The sequence below is a fragment of the Tinamus guttatus genome, unplaced genomic scaffold, assembly GCF_059628265.1.
Source record: "Tinamus guttatus ecotype Peru unplaced genomic scaffold, ASM5962826v1 Tinamus_guttatus_pri_ptg000622l, whole genome shotgun sequence".
Taxonomy (NCBI): Eukaryota; Metazoa; Chordata; class Aves; order Tinamiformes; family Tinamidae; genus Tinamus; species Tinamus guttatus.
In genome coordinates, this window is record NW_028289156.1 from 119113 (window position 1) to 133726 (window position 14614).

General features: G+C 39.3%; 1 protein-coding gene across 1 annotated transcript in view; it reads left to right on the forward strand.

Annotated features, from left to right (window-relative positions):
• The window catches only part of FREM1 (FRAS1 related extracellular matrix 1), a 56156-nt gene extending 41980 nt beyond the window's left edge, over positions 1–14176 (forward strand). The window contains exons 29-36 of the mRNA XM_088535254.1: positions 1991–2140; positions 3313–3551; positions 4264–4311; positions 4604–4786; positions 5052–5177; positions 8337–8452; positions 12419–12504; positions 13834–14176. Coding sequence (XP_088391380.1) covers positions 1991–2140; positions 3313–3551; positions 4264–4311; positions 4604–4786; positions 5052–5177; positions 8337–8452; positions 12419–12504; positions 13834–14033 — 1148 coding nt within the window. The 3' untranslated portion in view covers positions 14034–14176. The remainder of the gene's footprint in view (positions 1–1990; positions 2141–3312; positions 3552–4263; positions 4312–4603; positions 4787–5051; positions 5178–8336; positions 8453–12418; positions 12505–13833) is intronic.
• Positions 14177–14614: the final 438 nt, after the last annotated feature.

Consider the following 14614-nt stretch of genomic DNA (forward strand, 5'->3'; position numbering starts at 1 on the left):
GTGGGACTAACAATACCAAAAATGAACAAAAAATGTCAATTAAAAAAATAAAAAAAGCTCACTCTGTTTTGCAGTCTTTATTACTGTCATGTTCCAGGTGTGCCTTTGGTGTCTCAAGAACAAATATTACCATTTTGAAATTTAGCTTCATCCAGAAAACTTGTCTTTGTCCATGTAAATATATTATCCAGGAATGAAAGCACATTTGCAATCATAATCCTTTCCACGTAGAAGCCTGGACTTGTAGAACTCATTTTGCAACTCTATTTGACCATAAAAAAACAGTTTAAAAGTGTTCATATGCCTCTCAAAAGCAGATAAAGGAATGTAAGGAGTATAGGAGTATAGGGCAAGTGGGGATTTTCACACTAGGCAGTATGGGAGTATAAGGCAGGTAGGGATTTTTACACCAAAGCTTTTTTTTTTTTTTTTTTTTTTTATGCAGGACTGTATCTCATGGACAAATTTGTACATTTACCTCTAATTTTTGGGCTACATTATATGGAAAATCTCTAACTTTGAATCCAGTTAAAGTTGAGTTAGAAATTTTATTCTCTTGGAAGCATTTTTTTTAACCTCTCTTGAGCAACAGTGACTTTGACGTAAATGTGTAGAAAAGGCAAGTTTTGGTTATTTTTCAGACATGGATTAGGAGGATTTAGCAATAAAAAATGGGAGAAATTAGAAAATCTGTCCTGATTTCTGTTATTTTTGAAACACATATGAAACCTCTGAAACTAGTAAGCTGAACTCTTTGGGGCTGTTTATTTAGCTTTTTTAAAAAAATTAATTGGAAGAAAGAGTCAAGAGCAAAGAGAACAGTACAAAACAATATGTAATGCATACCCATCATACAAACTATCTCTCCATCTTCCGTAATGCATCTCACACTCAACCTTAGGAGTCTTTGGACTGGAATGGCTGGAGATTACTGCAAGGATATTTTTTAGTGCAAGGCCATATTCAGCCATTTTCCTTTTCTGCACTGCTTCTCCTAGCACAGAATAGGCCAAACTCCTACTATGTTTCTCTGATTATCGTGGAGAGCCACATGCCTCTATATATATTCATAACCATGAATAAGCAAGATGCACACTGTATCCTTTCCCAGCTGAACCACCTCGGTTCCCTACACGGGCTTTTTTAGCTGGTTCTCTTTGAGAGCTCTGTGTTCAGGCTTAACTTGAGAGGACATCTCTGAACTTTTACATCCTAGGACATCAATTTCTCTGGCCTTAACTTGAGAGTTTTAATGATTATTAAATAGTAGTGGCCTGTTTGGTAATGCTGATAGATTTATTTTATAAATAAATTTAGTCTATGCCAAGTGACTCTACACAATAGATTGAAATCAAGAAATTTCAAATGAATCTTAGGGGCAGAAGATCTAGCTCAAACTAATGAGTCTATTTGCACTGTGCTCAAACAAACTCTAGAGTCTTGCAGCTGAAAACCAACCTAGTTCTTTACCTTGGAATGATTTTTTATTATTTACAGCCCAGTGTAAATCTGAACTAACCTAGTTAAGACAAACAAATTAATCAAAATCTTGTAACTAGATACAAAATCTGCATCCTAAAAATTTGTAATTATAGCCAATGTATTCTTTGATCAATATGCAAATATTTTAAATAATTGCTTTGTCTCTAAAATTCAGCTTTCATGGTAAAGAAAGGTATGCTAACTCTCCTCCTTAAAATTGCAAGTGATGTCCTAAATATATGAATTGTAGCCATCACCTCTTTGTCTAAAGCTGCTTTTTTGTCAGTGTACCTATTCAATGATCTGAATCATTCTGGGGGAAGAGTTTGATCTTTATGTTATTTGAGAGAACAGCAGGAGTCCAGTCAGTTGGTAGGAGCACAACAGCATACGCAGACATGCTGCATGCTGCATTCTGCCTGCAGACATGTTAATTAATATATTTCTTTGACACCCAGATTGATTGAAATATCAATTAAAATGTAATTAAAATGTTTATTTTTGCTAGGAATGTCAACCAAGATGTGGAATATAGCAATTACCTATGATGGATTAGAGGAAGATGATGAGGTCTTTGAAGTAGTTCTGAGCTCCCCTGTGAATGCCGTTCTTGGCGCTAGGACAAAAGCCACTGTGAAAATTTTGGACTCAAAAGGAGGTATTCTCTTTTAACATTCATCTTTAAAGTCTGGGACAATCTTGGCTGAGTAGCTACTTATTTTCAGCAAAAAAATGTTGTTGATAATCACATCATATCGAAATGCAGTTTCTTTTTAGAGAAAACAGGCTTTACAGTTGCAGACTCGTTATTTCCTCTCAAAACCATGTCTCTCCTCTTAGGAAACAGAGGATGGTGAAAGCAACATATGAAAACTGGGGAGAGTTGTGGTGGGGAAACAAACCACTTTTCATAATGACAAGGCATAGTTATCAGTTAGTGAAAAAACAAATCCAGGTCCACTAAAGTTGTTTTTTGATGATGATGTGACAGTTGTAACACTGTTGCACAATTATTTTCATTTTGGTAAAGAAAATTAATAACTAAACACCATCCTTAAAAATAATTTTGTATTGTTCTACAAACACACTCAGAACATTAGAGCACAAGCAGTGATTATTATAGAGTTTAGGTCATTATTTCCTCATTATTGTTGTTCTTTTCAGTGATCTACTGTGGCATACCTTAGCGTTGAAACAACAATAGGAAACTACATATAACCAGCAAAGCAGCTGAGCCATCTGAAAAGTGAAGAAATTTTTCCTTTCAGATGCTCAGTGAAACATGAGCATTCATGAAATAGGTATTTTGAATACATATGTTGTGACAAATTAGACTTTGATTTTACCAAAAAAATCTTTTAAAAGTTTGTATATGTTTTCTCTTTAAAACTGATCATTTAAATTAGGAATTAATTGATGCAACTAGTGTGGAAAAACAATTGTGCCATGAGTTTCTACTTGGTGTGATGTGTTAGAGTATCTGAACATTAGTTAAAGATATCCCTCCCTATCCAAAAAAATACAACCTCAATCCAGATTTATGTATGAAAATATATATCTTCAGTAGATACTTGGATTCAGTAGATTCTGATCAGTGGTGAGATGGGTGCAGTATGTGCGATAACATAAGCATACAGGTAGCAGTTGAATAGACAGTTGTAATTAGGCAAACCACATAAATGAGGATGGCTGAACAAATAGCAAATCAACCACATCAAGTGAAAAAATCATCCAACTTTTAATGACAAGCTGTTTACATGCCCATGTCAATGTGACCACTTTTCTGTTCATGGAGTTAGAACTGACCATCTGCCATTTTTATGCTTTCAGGTCAGTGCAGCTCTTTCCATTCCTCTGGCCAAAATAAGCACGACTTCTGGGGAAGAGGCACGCTGATTCCAGTTTCCTCAGGCTCCTCATCACCTTCCAGGCCTGGCAGCACTCACTTGGAAAGGATCCCGCCATCTCCTTCCAAAGGGATGACAGAGCGTAGAGGGGACATGCTGCAGGAGCGCAGCCTGGCAAGTCAGTCAAAGACCAGGCTGAGAGTGATTGGAAATGGCAGAATAGTAAGTCCTTTCCACTGTGCAGTGATGGACTGATTTACAAGCTACTTGGGATTTGATCTCTTCATTTAGTAGACATAGTTTAGTGGTGATCCTACCTAACTACACAGTAACCACAAAATGCCCGATTTTGCTCTGAGTCAGACTTGAGAACTATTTGAAAATCCTGAAAAAAATAAATCCTGATTTTGAAGATATGTGTGAGAACAAGGAAGGAAAACAGAGCTGGAGAAATCTCATCAAGCAACTACCAAGAGTAATTATTCAGCTTTTAATCCTGTCTAATCTATAGGTCTGCTAGAAGAAAGAAGCAGGGTCTTGCTGAGGTCATGGGAGCCAGGGTCAACATACAGAAGCTGTGCACCTGGCACTGAAGTTTAAAGCTGAAAATACAGTTGGTTTAAACAAAGAACGGTTACTTAAAACTTGCCTGCTGAGTTTACCTCTTTAAAATGGTTTACGCTATTTTAATTAAGTTTTTATAACATTCCAATATGATCTTAAAAGGTTATAGAACCCATGCAAAGATACTTTAATGGATGATTTTTAATAGCTATTTTCAGAAGTCATCTGTTTCCAGACTCAGAAAAAATAACTAAACCAAGATATGTTCTGTATGATTTGATAGACTAGATTATGCAGTACATTTTGCATAGTTGCTTTGTTTCTATAACCATGGATCGACCCATCTCATTTACCTCTTCTACCTTTTCAGATTCATCCCTCATCTGTATTTAGAAATGGAACTGATGTTGTTTTCAAAGTAAGTGTATTCCGAGTGTTTGCTCATTCATTTCTGACTTCTTCCGAAGTGTGTTCTTTCCAAATCCTACATAGAACAACTTATTAATAGCTCATTCATGACTAATATTTCATTGTCAATTATTTTTTCTTTCTCTTTGGCAACATTTCCCCTAGCTTTGCAGCAATTTATTTTTAAATTCCTTTTTATTTTTGTTTGGATTTTTCTTTAAATATTTGCCTATAAATGGTAACCTTCTCTTTTCCCTCTCCTATTTTATTTGTGTGTGTGTGTGTGTTACTGTAAAACCAAGTATCATGGGATGGTGTCACTCAGAATAGAGGAAGACTCCTCATCAGCTAAAGCAAACAGCAAGGCTGAAGTATCAGTAATTAACCAAGCACAGCCACAGATAGATACAAATGCCTCTAGGAAGACGGAAATCCCACAAGCTGATAAGGCAGAATTGGCATCTGAACCAAGCTCTAGCCATCAGGTACAAAACCTTTTGTTTCATAGGCTTTCTCACCATCTGTTGTCAGTCATACTGTTTTCCAAAATAATTTAACACCTCTGAGATCTGCAGCCTAACTCTTCCCACTCCAAAACAGAGTTTATGCAACACAGATGAATTAACAACTCAGTTCTTGTAGAGTTTTCATATCATGAAGATATAGGAGCTATTTTATCTGTTCTTTTCACTTTGCTTGTTTTGTGTAATTATTTTACTTTAAATGTTCATAAATGGTTTCATTTTCCAGGACGTCTACTCTTTTCCAAACGCCTGTACACCAGATCTAAAAGGCCTCTTGCACTATGAAGAAAGCACTCAAAGGCTCTATCAGTGTAATGGAATAAGATGGAAGCTCTGGAATTCCCAAGATAAGGTAAAAATGTTGCCAGTAGCATGCCTGTAAATTAAACTACATGTTAATATCATGATGTACAAATGATTTTGAATTTTGGTATTTTTCTGTATGCTTCCCTAGTACATTCAGTCTATGTTTTACAAATGTAAAATAGATTATTTTGACAATTTTTCACTGAAAAAGAGTGCAAGCATTCCTTTCACTGAAAGGAGTGCAAGCAGTCTATTGCCAAGGCTTTAAACTTCCTTCCAATACGTACAAGCAATCTACTGCCAAGGTTTTAAACTTCCTTCCACTACATGTTTCCTGAGGCTCTTCATTTTTGATGAAACTCAAGAATATGCACTAATTTGACACTTGAAATCCTAAGATTTAGATTCTGAAGAACTGACACAAAGTGTATGTTTGTGTACACAAACAAATATATAATCTATAATGTCTAGCCATATGGATAAATACATAACCCCACATACAGCCTGACACACTGCTGGATTAGGGATTCTGTAGGTTGATTCGGTAATCCAAAGCAAATATAAATGCTCCTGCTTTCTGCAAGAAGAATCTCAGATTTGGAGAAGAAGTGACAATTACTTCTTCCACCAGACACTATGTTTTTCTTGCTGTAGAAGTTACAGCTGGAGATTCCTTACCCATTTGATTCCTTGATACCCATAGATAGTCAAGATTTACTTAAAAACATATTTACATGACATGGTACATATGAAGTTTGAATGCAAATGGTGTGTAACAGCAGAAGAAAGAGCAGGGAAAAAAGTGCTTAAATAACAGTAAATATGAAGAATACAGTTCCCAGAACACTGCTTTGAGAACACCACTCCCAGCCATAAATGTCACGCCAGTCGTCAAAAAAGGCAAGAAGGAGGACCCAGGCAACTACAGGCCAGTGAGCCTCACCTCCGTCCCCGCAAGAGTGATGGAATGGTTCATACTGGCCGTTGTCTCCAGGCACATGGAGGACAAGAAGGTGCTCAAGAGTAGTCAGCATGGATTCACCAAGGGGAATCTTGCTTGACTAACCTGATAGCCTTCTATGATGAAATGACCGGCTGGATAGACGAGGGGAGAGCGGTGGATGTCGTCTGTCTTGACTTCACCAAGGCTTTTGACACCGTCCCTCACAACATCCTCCTGGGCAAGCTCCGGAAGTGTGGGATAGATGAGTGCACAGTGAGGTGGATTAGGAACTGGCTGGATGGCAGAGCTCAGAGGGTGGTGATCAGCAGTGCAGAGTCCAGTTGGAGCTAGTGGAGTGTCCCCCAGGGGTCAGTCCTTGGTCCAGTCCTGTTCAATTTATTCATCAATGACCTGGATGAAGGCACAGAGTGCTCCCTCAGCAAGTTTGCTGATGACACGAAACTGGGAGGAGTAGCCGATACCCCAGAAGGCTGCGCTGCCATCCAGAGGGACCTGGACAGACTGGACAACTGGGCAGTGAAAATCCTCATGCAATTCAACAAGGCCAAGTGCAAGGTCCTGCACCTGGGGAGGAATAACCCCAGACACCAGTACAGGCTGGGGACCGACCTTCTGGAGAGCAGCTCTGCAGAGAGGGACCTGGGCGTCATGGTGGACGACAAGTTGACCATGAGGCAGCAGTGTGCCCTTGTGGCCAAGAAGGCCAATGGGATCCTGGGGTGCATTAAGAAGAGCGTCTCCAGCAGGTCGAGGGAGGTGATCCTGCCCCTCTACTCAGCCCTGGTGAGGCCACTTCTGGAGTATTGTGTCCAGCTCTGGGCTCCACAGTACAAGAGGGATGTGGAGCTGCTGGAGAGAGTCCAGCGCAGGGCTACGAGGATGATCAGGGGCCTGGAACATCTGCCCTATGAGGAGAGGCTGAGGGAGCTGGGCCTGTTCAGCCTGGAGAAGAGAAGGCTGAGAGGGGATCTAATCAGTGTCTATAAGTACCTCAAGGGAAGGAGTGAGGAGGATGGTGATGGTCTCTTTTCAGTGGTGGCCACCAACAGAACTAGAGGCAATGGCCACAAACTGAAGCACCAAAAGTTCCGCATGAACTTAAGGAAAAATTTTTTAACAGTGCGGGTGCCAGATCCCTGGAACAGGCTGCCCAGAGAGGCTGTGGAGTCTCCTTCTCTGGAGATCTTCCAAACCCGCTTGGACGCAGTCCTGTGCCACGTGCTCTAGGTGACCCTGCGTGTGCAGGGGGGTTGGCCTAGATGATCTCTAGAGGTCCCTTCCAACCTTAAGCAATCTGTGATTCTGTGATTCTATGATAAAGCTGAGGTGTGTGTTGCTTACCTGCAGACCAGAAGGCCTGCGCTCTGAGTCAACCACATCAAAGATGACTTGGCAGTGAAAGATCCTGCATCCTAGAAACAGAAGTATGGCAACCAGGCTGCAGAATATGCTGCTTTTTCTCTTAGATATTTTGTTAGATCACAGAAGAAACAGGAGTGCTATTATAATTTCTAATAAACAAAGGAAAACAAACAATCAGTTGCAACCTTGCCTAGGTTTATGGAGATTACAATGAGAAGGACTCCGAAGCAAAGGACCACCCTGTAACAACTAATGACTCAACAGGACGAAAAATAGTTGGCCAGAAGTGAGTTTTGCAGGCACAAAGTGAGAATATCTCCAGGGATGTGATGAGGGCCTGAGGCTGAGGTTGCCTTTCCTCTGTGTCACACACAAGTGATCCTGCCAGACCGTCGGGCACAGATGTCTTGGTGCTAGCGGGAGTGTGGGCTTGAGAGAGTGAGTGGCTGAAATCTGTTGGAGAATGAGTGTGAGGGACTAAAATCAATTCAGTTAGAGATTCTATAAATACACATCACCCTGCCCTTCCTTAATATCCCAATTTGAATTTTGTTACACTTAATTCTCTGCATAGATGGTGGAAGCCAGAAAGCAACACCCAAGCAAATGTACTTTTTTAAGAGGGTCTCTGAATCTGAAACCATATGGAATTAGCCTTAATTCAATACTTACATTAAGTTGTAGGTTCCTCTGGCAGGCCATTCCTTTACTTTTCCTAAGCAATGTTTTAGTTTAACATATATACCAAAGTCAGAGTTCAATTCAAGTGAACTCTTGGGAACTGTGAGTAGCACCTCCAGCCTCCAGCTGGATCACTAGTGTGCAGAGCTGGGCCACTGTGAGCAACAGCCTAGTTTGCCTTTTTGCCTTTTATTTCAGGAAGTGAGTACAAAAAAATGCCCTGCTGGATGGAGTCATCATGAGGGCAGCTGCTATTTCCTGGTGGTGAATCACAAGGTCTCCTGGAATACCGCTGCTCGGGCTTGTAGAGAACAGTAAGAGCTTTTTGTTGAAACAAATGTGCTTTTTGTGCATTGGTTGCTTCTCTAAACTGAATGCTATTGTGGCTGAGTTCATTCTGATAAGCTCTGCTTTTGTTCTGCTGCACAAGAGAGAGAAAATATAACAGGTCCCAGGCTTCTGACCTGGTGGAGGATATGAATGCTGTTAGTCTCATAAGGTTTTGGGTGCTTACCTTATTTGTTACATGAATTCTTGAAACTGTGCAGCTGCAGTGAGGCTGCTTTCCCAGTGGGAAAGGCATTAGTGTTAGTCTGGGAGAAGAGAAACAGGGCAAAGTCTCTTTCATCTTCTTTGACCAACCAGTTTCTTAGCTCTGTCTTCATCTGATGCAGGACAGCACAATGTTGCTAGCTCCTGTGGGCCTCACAGCAGTTGTCTGAACACTTAGTTCTTCAGAATATTTAACTATTTGAAATTTTTAACTTAAAGAAAAAGTACATTTCTGCTTTTCATGGATGGAAAAAAAAAGCTAAAATAAATAATAATAATTGTCTCAAAGTAGGAGGCAAATAGAAAATCCAACATTCAAGTCAGTCTTGCTTTTTGGAAGGTCACTTTGTGATTTTTTTTTAATAAGAGTTACTTTGGCCATGACTAATGGAGTTTGCAGCAGGATCACATGTGTTCTCCATATTACGCTGAATTCCGGTGAAAGAAGAGCTTGAGATTTTAGAACAAGTTGAATCATAGATTGTACTTTAATGGACCCTTTCCCTTTCTCCCTGAAATGACAGCTAGACAGGGAAGAGCTGGAGATTGGCATATTCAAAAAATATTTTCAGAACTCAAAGGTAACATGAAGTACAGACAAACAGACGTAACAAGCCTCAATTTATTCCAGGCAGATGTGATAAATTATTTTGTTCTGGTAACATGCAAAAGTAAAGTCTAAGTTCTTGTAACTGCCAGATGATGTCAGCTTCTCTTACGAAAACTCATCTTTCTATTACCTGCTCTGGAGAGCCACAGCAGGTAATAGCTGCAAATTTCAGAATTTGCAAATTGTTTTGCTCAAAATTTCAACTCCCGAGGTAGCTATATTTCATCTGCTTTTCTGCATTCCGACACTGCCACAAACAAAACTGTGTTGTGTATCTCCTAATATTTTTCCTACAGTCTTTAGCATTCAGTCAAGCCCTTAGGAATTCTCACTGAGTTAGTTGTATGTCCATTTCCTGTGGAGGTATTTCCCATTCCCTAAAGGAGTGTATTCCTGGGCTCACGTACTGTTTGTAGGAGATAACTTCCTGCTGAAGGCTGTAGTGTGTAACATAAAAGTTAACAGGAGGTGACAGCATGAAGCGCCTATGGAAAGGGTGAGGGCATATCACTGAATTCACACACAAATGAATCCTAGTGATAATTTAATTAATGTCTAATTACTGCAGACTGAGGAAGCTTTATCATAGTAAATGGAATCCATTTACCCATCTGGAATCAGTTTACGAAAGCCCAACCCCAGGCAAAAGCAAGGTTATATTCATTTAAAGTGTTACTAGAGGATAACTTAATACATTCCTTTTGCTTCTTTTGTTCTCCCCCCAGTTTTGGTATTTTTGTAATAAATACTTCTACTGTTGGCAATTAAAAAGCTCATATTCTCCAAAAACCAAATGAAATCAGCATAAAGGCATCTCCTTTGTTTTTTTATAGCAATAGGAACAATGGATATTAAATGAAAAGATTATGACTAAGTTTCAGGAGATCAGCCAGCTTAACTGAAAAATAAGAATCATTTTCAGCTATGTAAGCTGCTTTATTTTCAGTTTCTTTTCAGCATTCTTGCTGGATTTTCACTATGATAAATAAAGCACAGGAAAAAGAATGTAATGTTAAAAAGTTGCTTCAGTGGCAGTTTCCAACTAATTAGCCCTCAGTATTTTTAGAGAAAACCCTGTTACCCTGAGATGATGAACTTGAGACCAAGCAGTTGAGTCAAAGCAATGCTATCAATTTGTTGTGGAAGCAATTAAAGTATAGACATAACCATATTTAAATGGGCTTATACAAAGCAGTTTGGACTTGTATCACTTTGTGTTTCAGCACCGAGTTTTGACCCGTTTGCGGTAGGTGGCCTATCAACCTTTTGTACAGATTCCCTAGGCAGGAATAGAAGAATACATAAAGAGCTGCTTGTCTCAACACAGGTTGCAGCATATCATGGTGATATTGGGGGCATTGCTCTAAAAATCTTGTTCCATTTCTACCCTACCTGTAGCGCAACCTCAAGGCAGTTTACGAACTCCTTTATTTTATTGTTTTGTTTATGCATGAAAAGCCTCTTGGCAACATGAAGAGAAGCATCTGAGAGCCAGTATGATGGTCCCATAGCAGCCTGGCGTAGCAGCAGTTCTGTTGCTTTGCTTTGCAGCTCTCAAAGGGACAAGCCCTCCCCAAAGGGTCACTGCTGCCGGGCTCACGGGCATGGGAAACGGCTTGTCCTGCCGCCAGGAGACTCGCGGCCTCATCTGGGGGTTTTCAGCACTATTTTGAGGCACTGAATTATTTCCTCGGTAGTGTAAACCAGAACTCAAGCCAGAGCCCAGAGATGGTAATTCCTCCCTGCACTGCCCATGTACAGACATGGATTACTACAGAAGTTCATGTTTCTGTGCTGTGGAAACTTATGTAGTTAGCCAAATATGCTTTTGTAGAACTTAGGTTTATCAGAATGACTCAAAATCCAGTTGTATTGTGTAATTTCCTGTAAAATCAGCAAATTCTTTGTGCTGAATGTGTTGCATACAATGCCTCAAAGTCAGTGGCTACTTGAAATACTTGTTTGAGTTAACCGCTCTGAAATGATGGTTGGGCTGACTTGACAGCAGAAACTTCAAAGAACACAGACATAATTTTCAAATGGACTTATTTGACACAGGAATTAGTGATATGTACTTTTTCTTATTTATTTTTGATATGTACTTTTTCTTATTTATTTTTTAGTAAGATGCTATGACACTTTCTCTAGACTAATTTAAATTTGGGAGTGGTAGATCTACGTAACTCCATAAATAACATTATCCTGTCATTTCCTGTGCCCGGTGGTACAGGTTAGTATTGTTATCACAAGTGGTACATTCCTTCAAGGCTGTTCTCATTTCCCCCCAAAAAAAGTCTAAAACTCTGACTAGGTTTAACAGTTAGAATGGTTGTTTGCTCTTCAGCCATGTGTATTACTCAGGCTGTATTTAGAAAGTACTCCTACTGAGACAAGATTAGATAAGGTTATAGCTATTGCAGTGCTTTCTTTTCAGAATGCTAAAGCCTCTTCTCTGTACTCAGACTGAAGTAAGAGTCTGCGGCTGTGGTTGCTCAGACCACCCCCATATGTTCTAAATGACACAGCAGTTAGCAATAGAACCTGGCAGTTTTTTTTTAGTTTTTAATATGCCTAAAACAATTGAAAAACCAGACATAAGCTAAGCTTCTTAAATTAAACTATTTCATTCCAGAGCTTTGACTATCCTTAAGCAGAATTCAGATGAACTTCCCTTTCTTGTTTTTGCTCAGAGCCTGTTGCCTAAATTGTATAGACAGATTATTTAAAAAAAAAAAAAAGAAAATGTGCTGCTTTCTGCAGAATAGTTCTGATTTACAGAAAAGGACTTAAATGTACTTAAGTGTACTTAAAACTGTTCAAAACTGTTTGTGACTATGATACATACATTTCCTTTACATACTTCTTTCAATTGCGAGCTGATTTAATTTTTATGAGGTAAGTTGAGACAGCAGTCAAAATAAGAAGCCTCCTTTCCACATAATTCAGAATTTCAGGATTTTATCTTCATGTAATTATTTTTCATGCAAGCATTGTTTTTCCTGTGAAATTTTAGCTACATGCTTTTTACGAGAACCAGTGATTCTCATTGGTAAGCCCGTGGGAGACGTCTGTCACGCTGAGGAATCCTCATTGTGCTGTCCTCTCTTCTCGAGCCTAGATACCTGGGGAGCCTGGCAAGTGTGGCTAATGAACAGCACATGAAGTGGCTGTGGGACTTTGGCGGGAGGAAGCCCTTTTGGATAGGCAAGTACCTCAGCTGACTGTCTCCTCAGACGGCCCTTGAAAACAAGAACTGCTACAGCAGCTCCTCACACATTTTCAAATGTTGCCTTGTCCTCAACTTTCCAATGCTTTTATCATTTCAGAGCACGGCATAAGTGGAAAGCCATCATCCACCTTGCTACCTTTATACGTTTTTATCAAAAGGATAAAAACTTCATTATGTGGGAACTTGCTGAGTTGCTCAGGTGTTCTTGCCTTGAAACCTTTCCCATTTTTATCCTAGATGATGAAATAATTTCCAGTAGAATTCTTGTACTTTTGTTTATGCCACTTTCTTTTGACTATTATGCTGTTTACCTTTATATGATTATTTTAAATAATTATTATGTAACTGTGTATCAGTGACATCTTGTATCAAAAACTCTGTGAAATAAGTATAAGTTAAAGAATATTTTATCCACCACTTTACATTTCACTATTTGTTATGTACTTTTCATTTTTTAAAAGATAGATCTTAGATAGGCCTTCTCTTTACTTCCTGATATCCCTTTCTGTGAAAAACTGTCTCAGCTGATAGATTACTGCCATTTCTTTTTTCTGACTTTCTTCTTCCTGAACTTTCACCTTTTAGGTATTTTTTTCAAACTGTGTCCTGCAGTTCTCAAATAGCTAATATTCCGAGGTGGATTCACTGGTGATACTATATCAGCTTTAGTAGTAGTGTAAAAACTACAGTCAGCTTGGAGTAGTGCTTACTGATATGATGATTCTGTTAATCTGAGAGAAATAACTCTTCCGACAGGAATAAACAACCCGAACCTCTGGTATTAATCCTCTGACTATGCTTTCCTCTGCCTAAGAATATATACGATGTTTGAAATACCTTTTTAGGTTGTATTAACTCAGAGGCAATGTGAAAAGTCATGTTCCATACTGTTAAAATTATCATGTTTTCAACGGCATAAAGGTATGTGAGGTTCTCCAGGATTTTATTTTTCAGAAGGAATCTGATTAAAGTCTGAAGTTGCCTAAGCATGAGCAGAACATTGCTTAGCGCTTTAACTATCAAAAGGGAAACTGGGGAAGTGACAGACATGCAATAAATGGAAACAGAGGAAACATTTTAGATAGGTGGGCATTGGGGAAATCGGTATTTTCTTTTATTCAGATGGCACTAATCCTCATGAAATATTCAATTACAATTTATTTGTATTCCTCCAGATGCTTTTTTTCCTCTCAGCACAATCTCACATGCATTTTTTAACAGAGGGATAGAACAACATGCTTCTTTTGGCAATGGGCTCCATGGGTGATAAATACCACTAATTTGGTCTTACTGATTTCACATAGGCTTGAATGACCGAGTGAATGCTGGACATTGGGAGTGGAACGGTGGAGAACCCATCACCTATATAAACTGGAGAAGAAGCCCCTATCGTGTTCCAAAGAGAGGGAAAAACTGTGTTTTGGTGCAGAAGCGAGGGAAATGGCAAGCAACAGACTGCAGGAAGATCAAACAGAACAGCTATATATGCTCAAGAAAGCTGTAAAGAATGGAGCATCCTTGTGCGAACATGTGGCCTTTCGTGTTCATTCAATTTCATTTCCAGATTCGTGAGGGTAGGCAGTTAGAAAACCAAAGACCAAGGCCAGAAGATTTTCATCAAATTTCTACGTAAACATGCTTAATTAAAAGCAAACTGTCAAAAAAAAAAAAAACAATATATTTGATTTCCTTCTCCCTGAAGAAGTGACTGTGAATTGGTTGTTGGTTTAATTTAGTTGCCATAAAAATACAGCTTTATCCTGTAGTCCCTGAAAGAGAAAGACTGTGTGGAGCAGAAATGGGTCAGTCCATTGGCCGAAAACAGTTTACCTTGGGTGAGGAGGAAAAAGACATGGTATTTGGATGCAGGTGCTTTCTTTTGTGGATGTCCTAGTACAAAACCATATGATAAGAATTCCAATGGAAAGTCTTCACCGTGTGAGAGTGCCAGCAGGAGCGAGGCTGGCTTCTCTCTTTCTAATCACGCAGGACCCGATCCCAAAGCTTCATCTCCTAATGGATCTGCTCATAAAAGGCTGCATGTTGTTCAGCATTCCTGATCAAAATCATTCAGTGTTTTTCAGC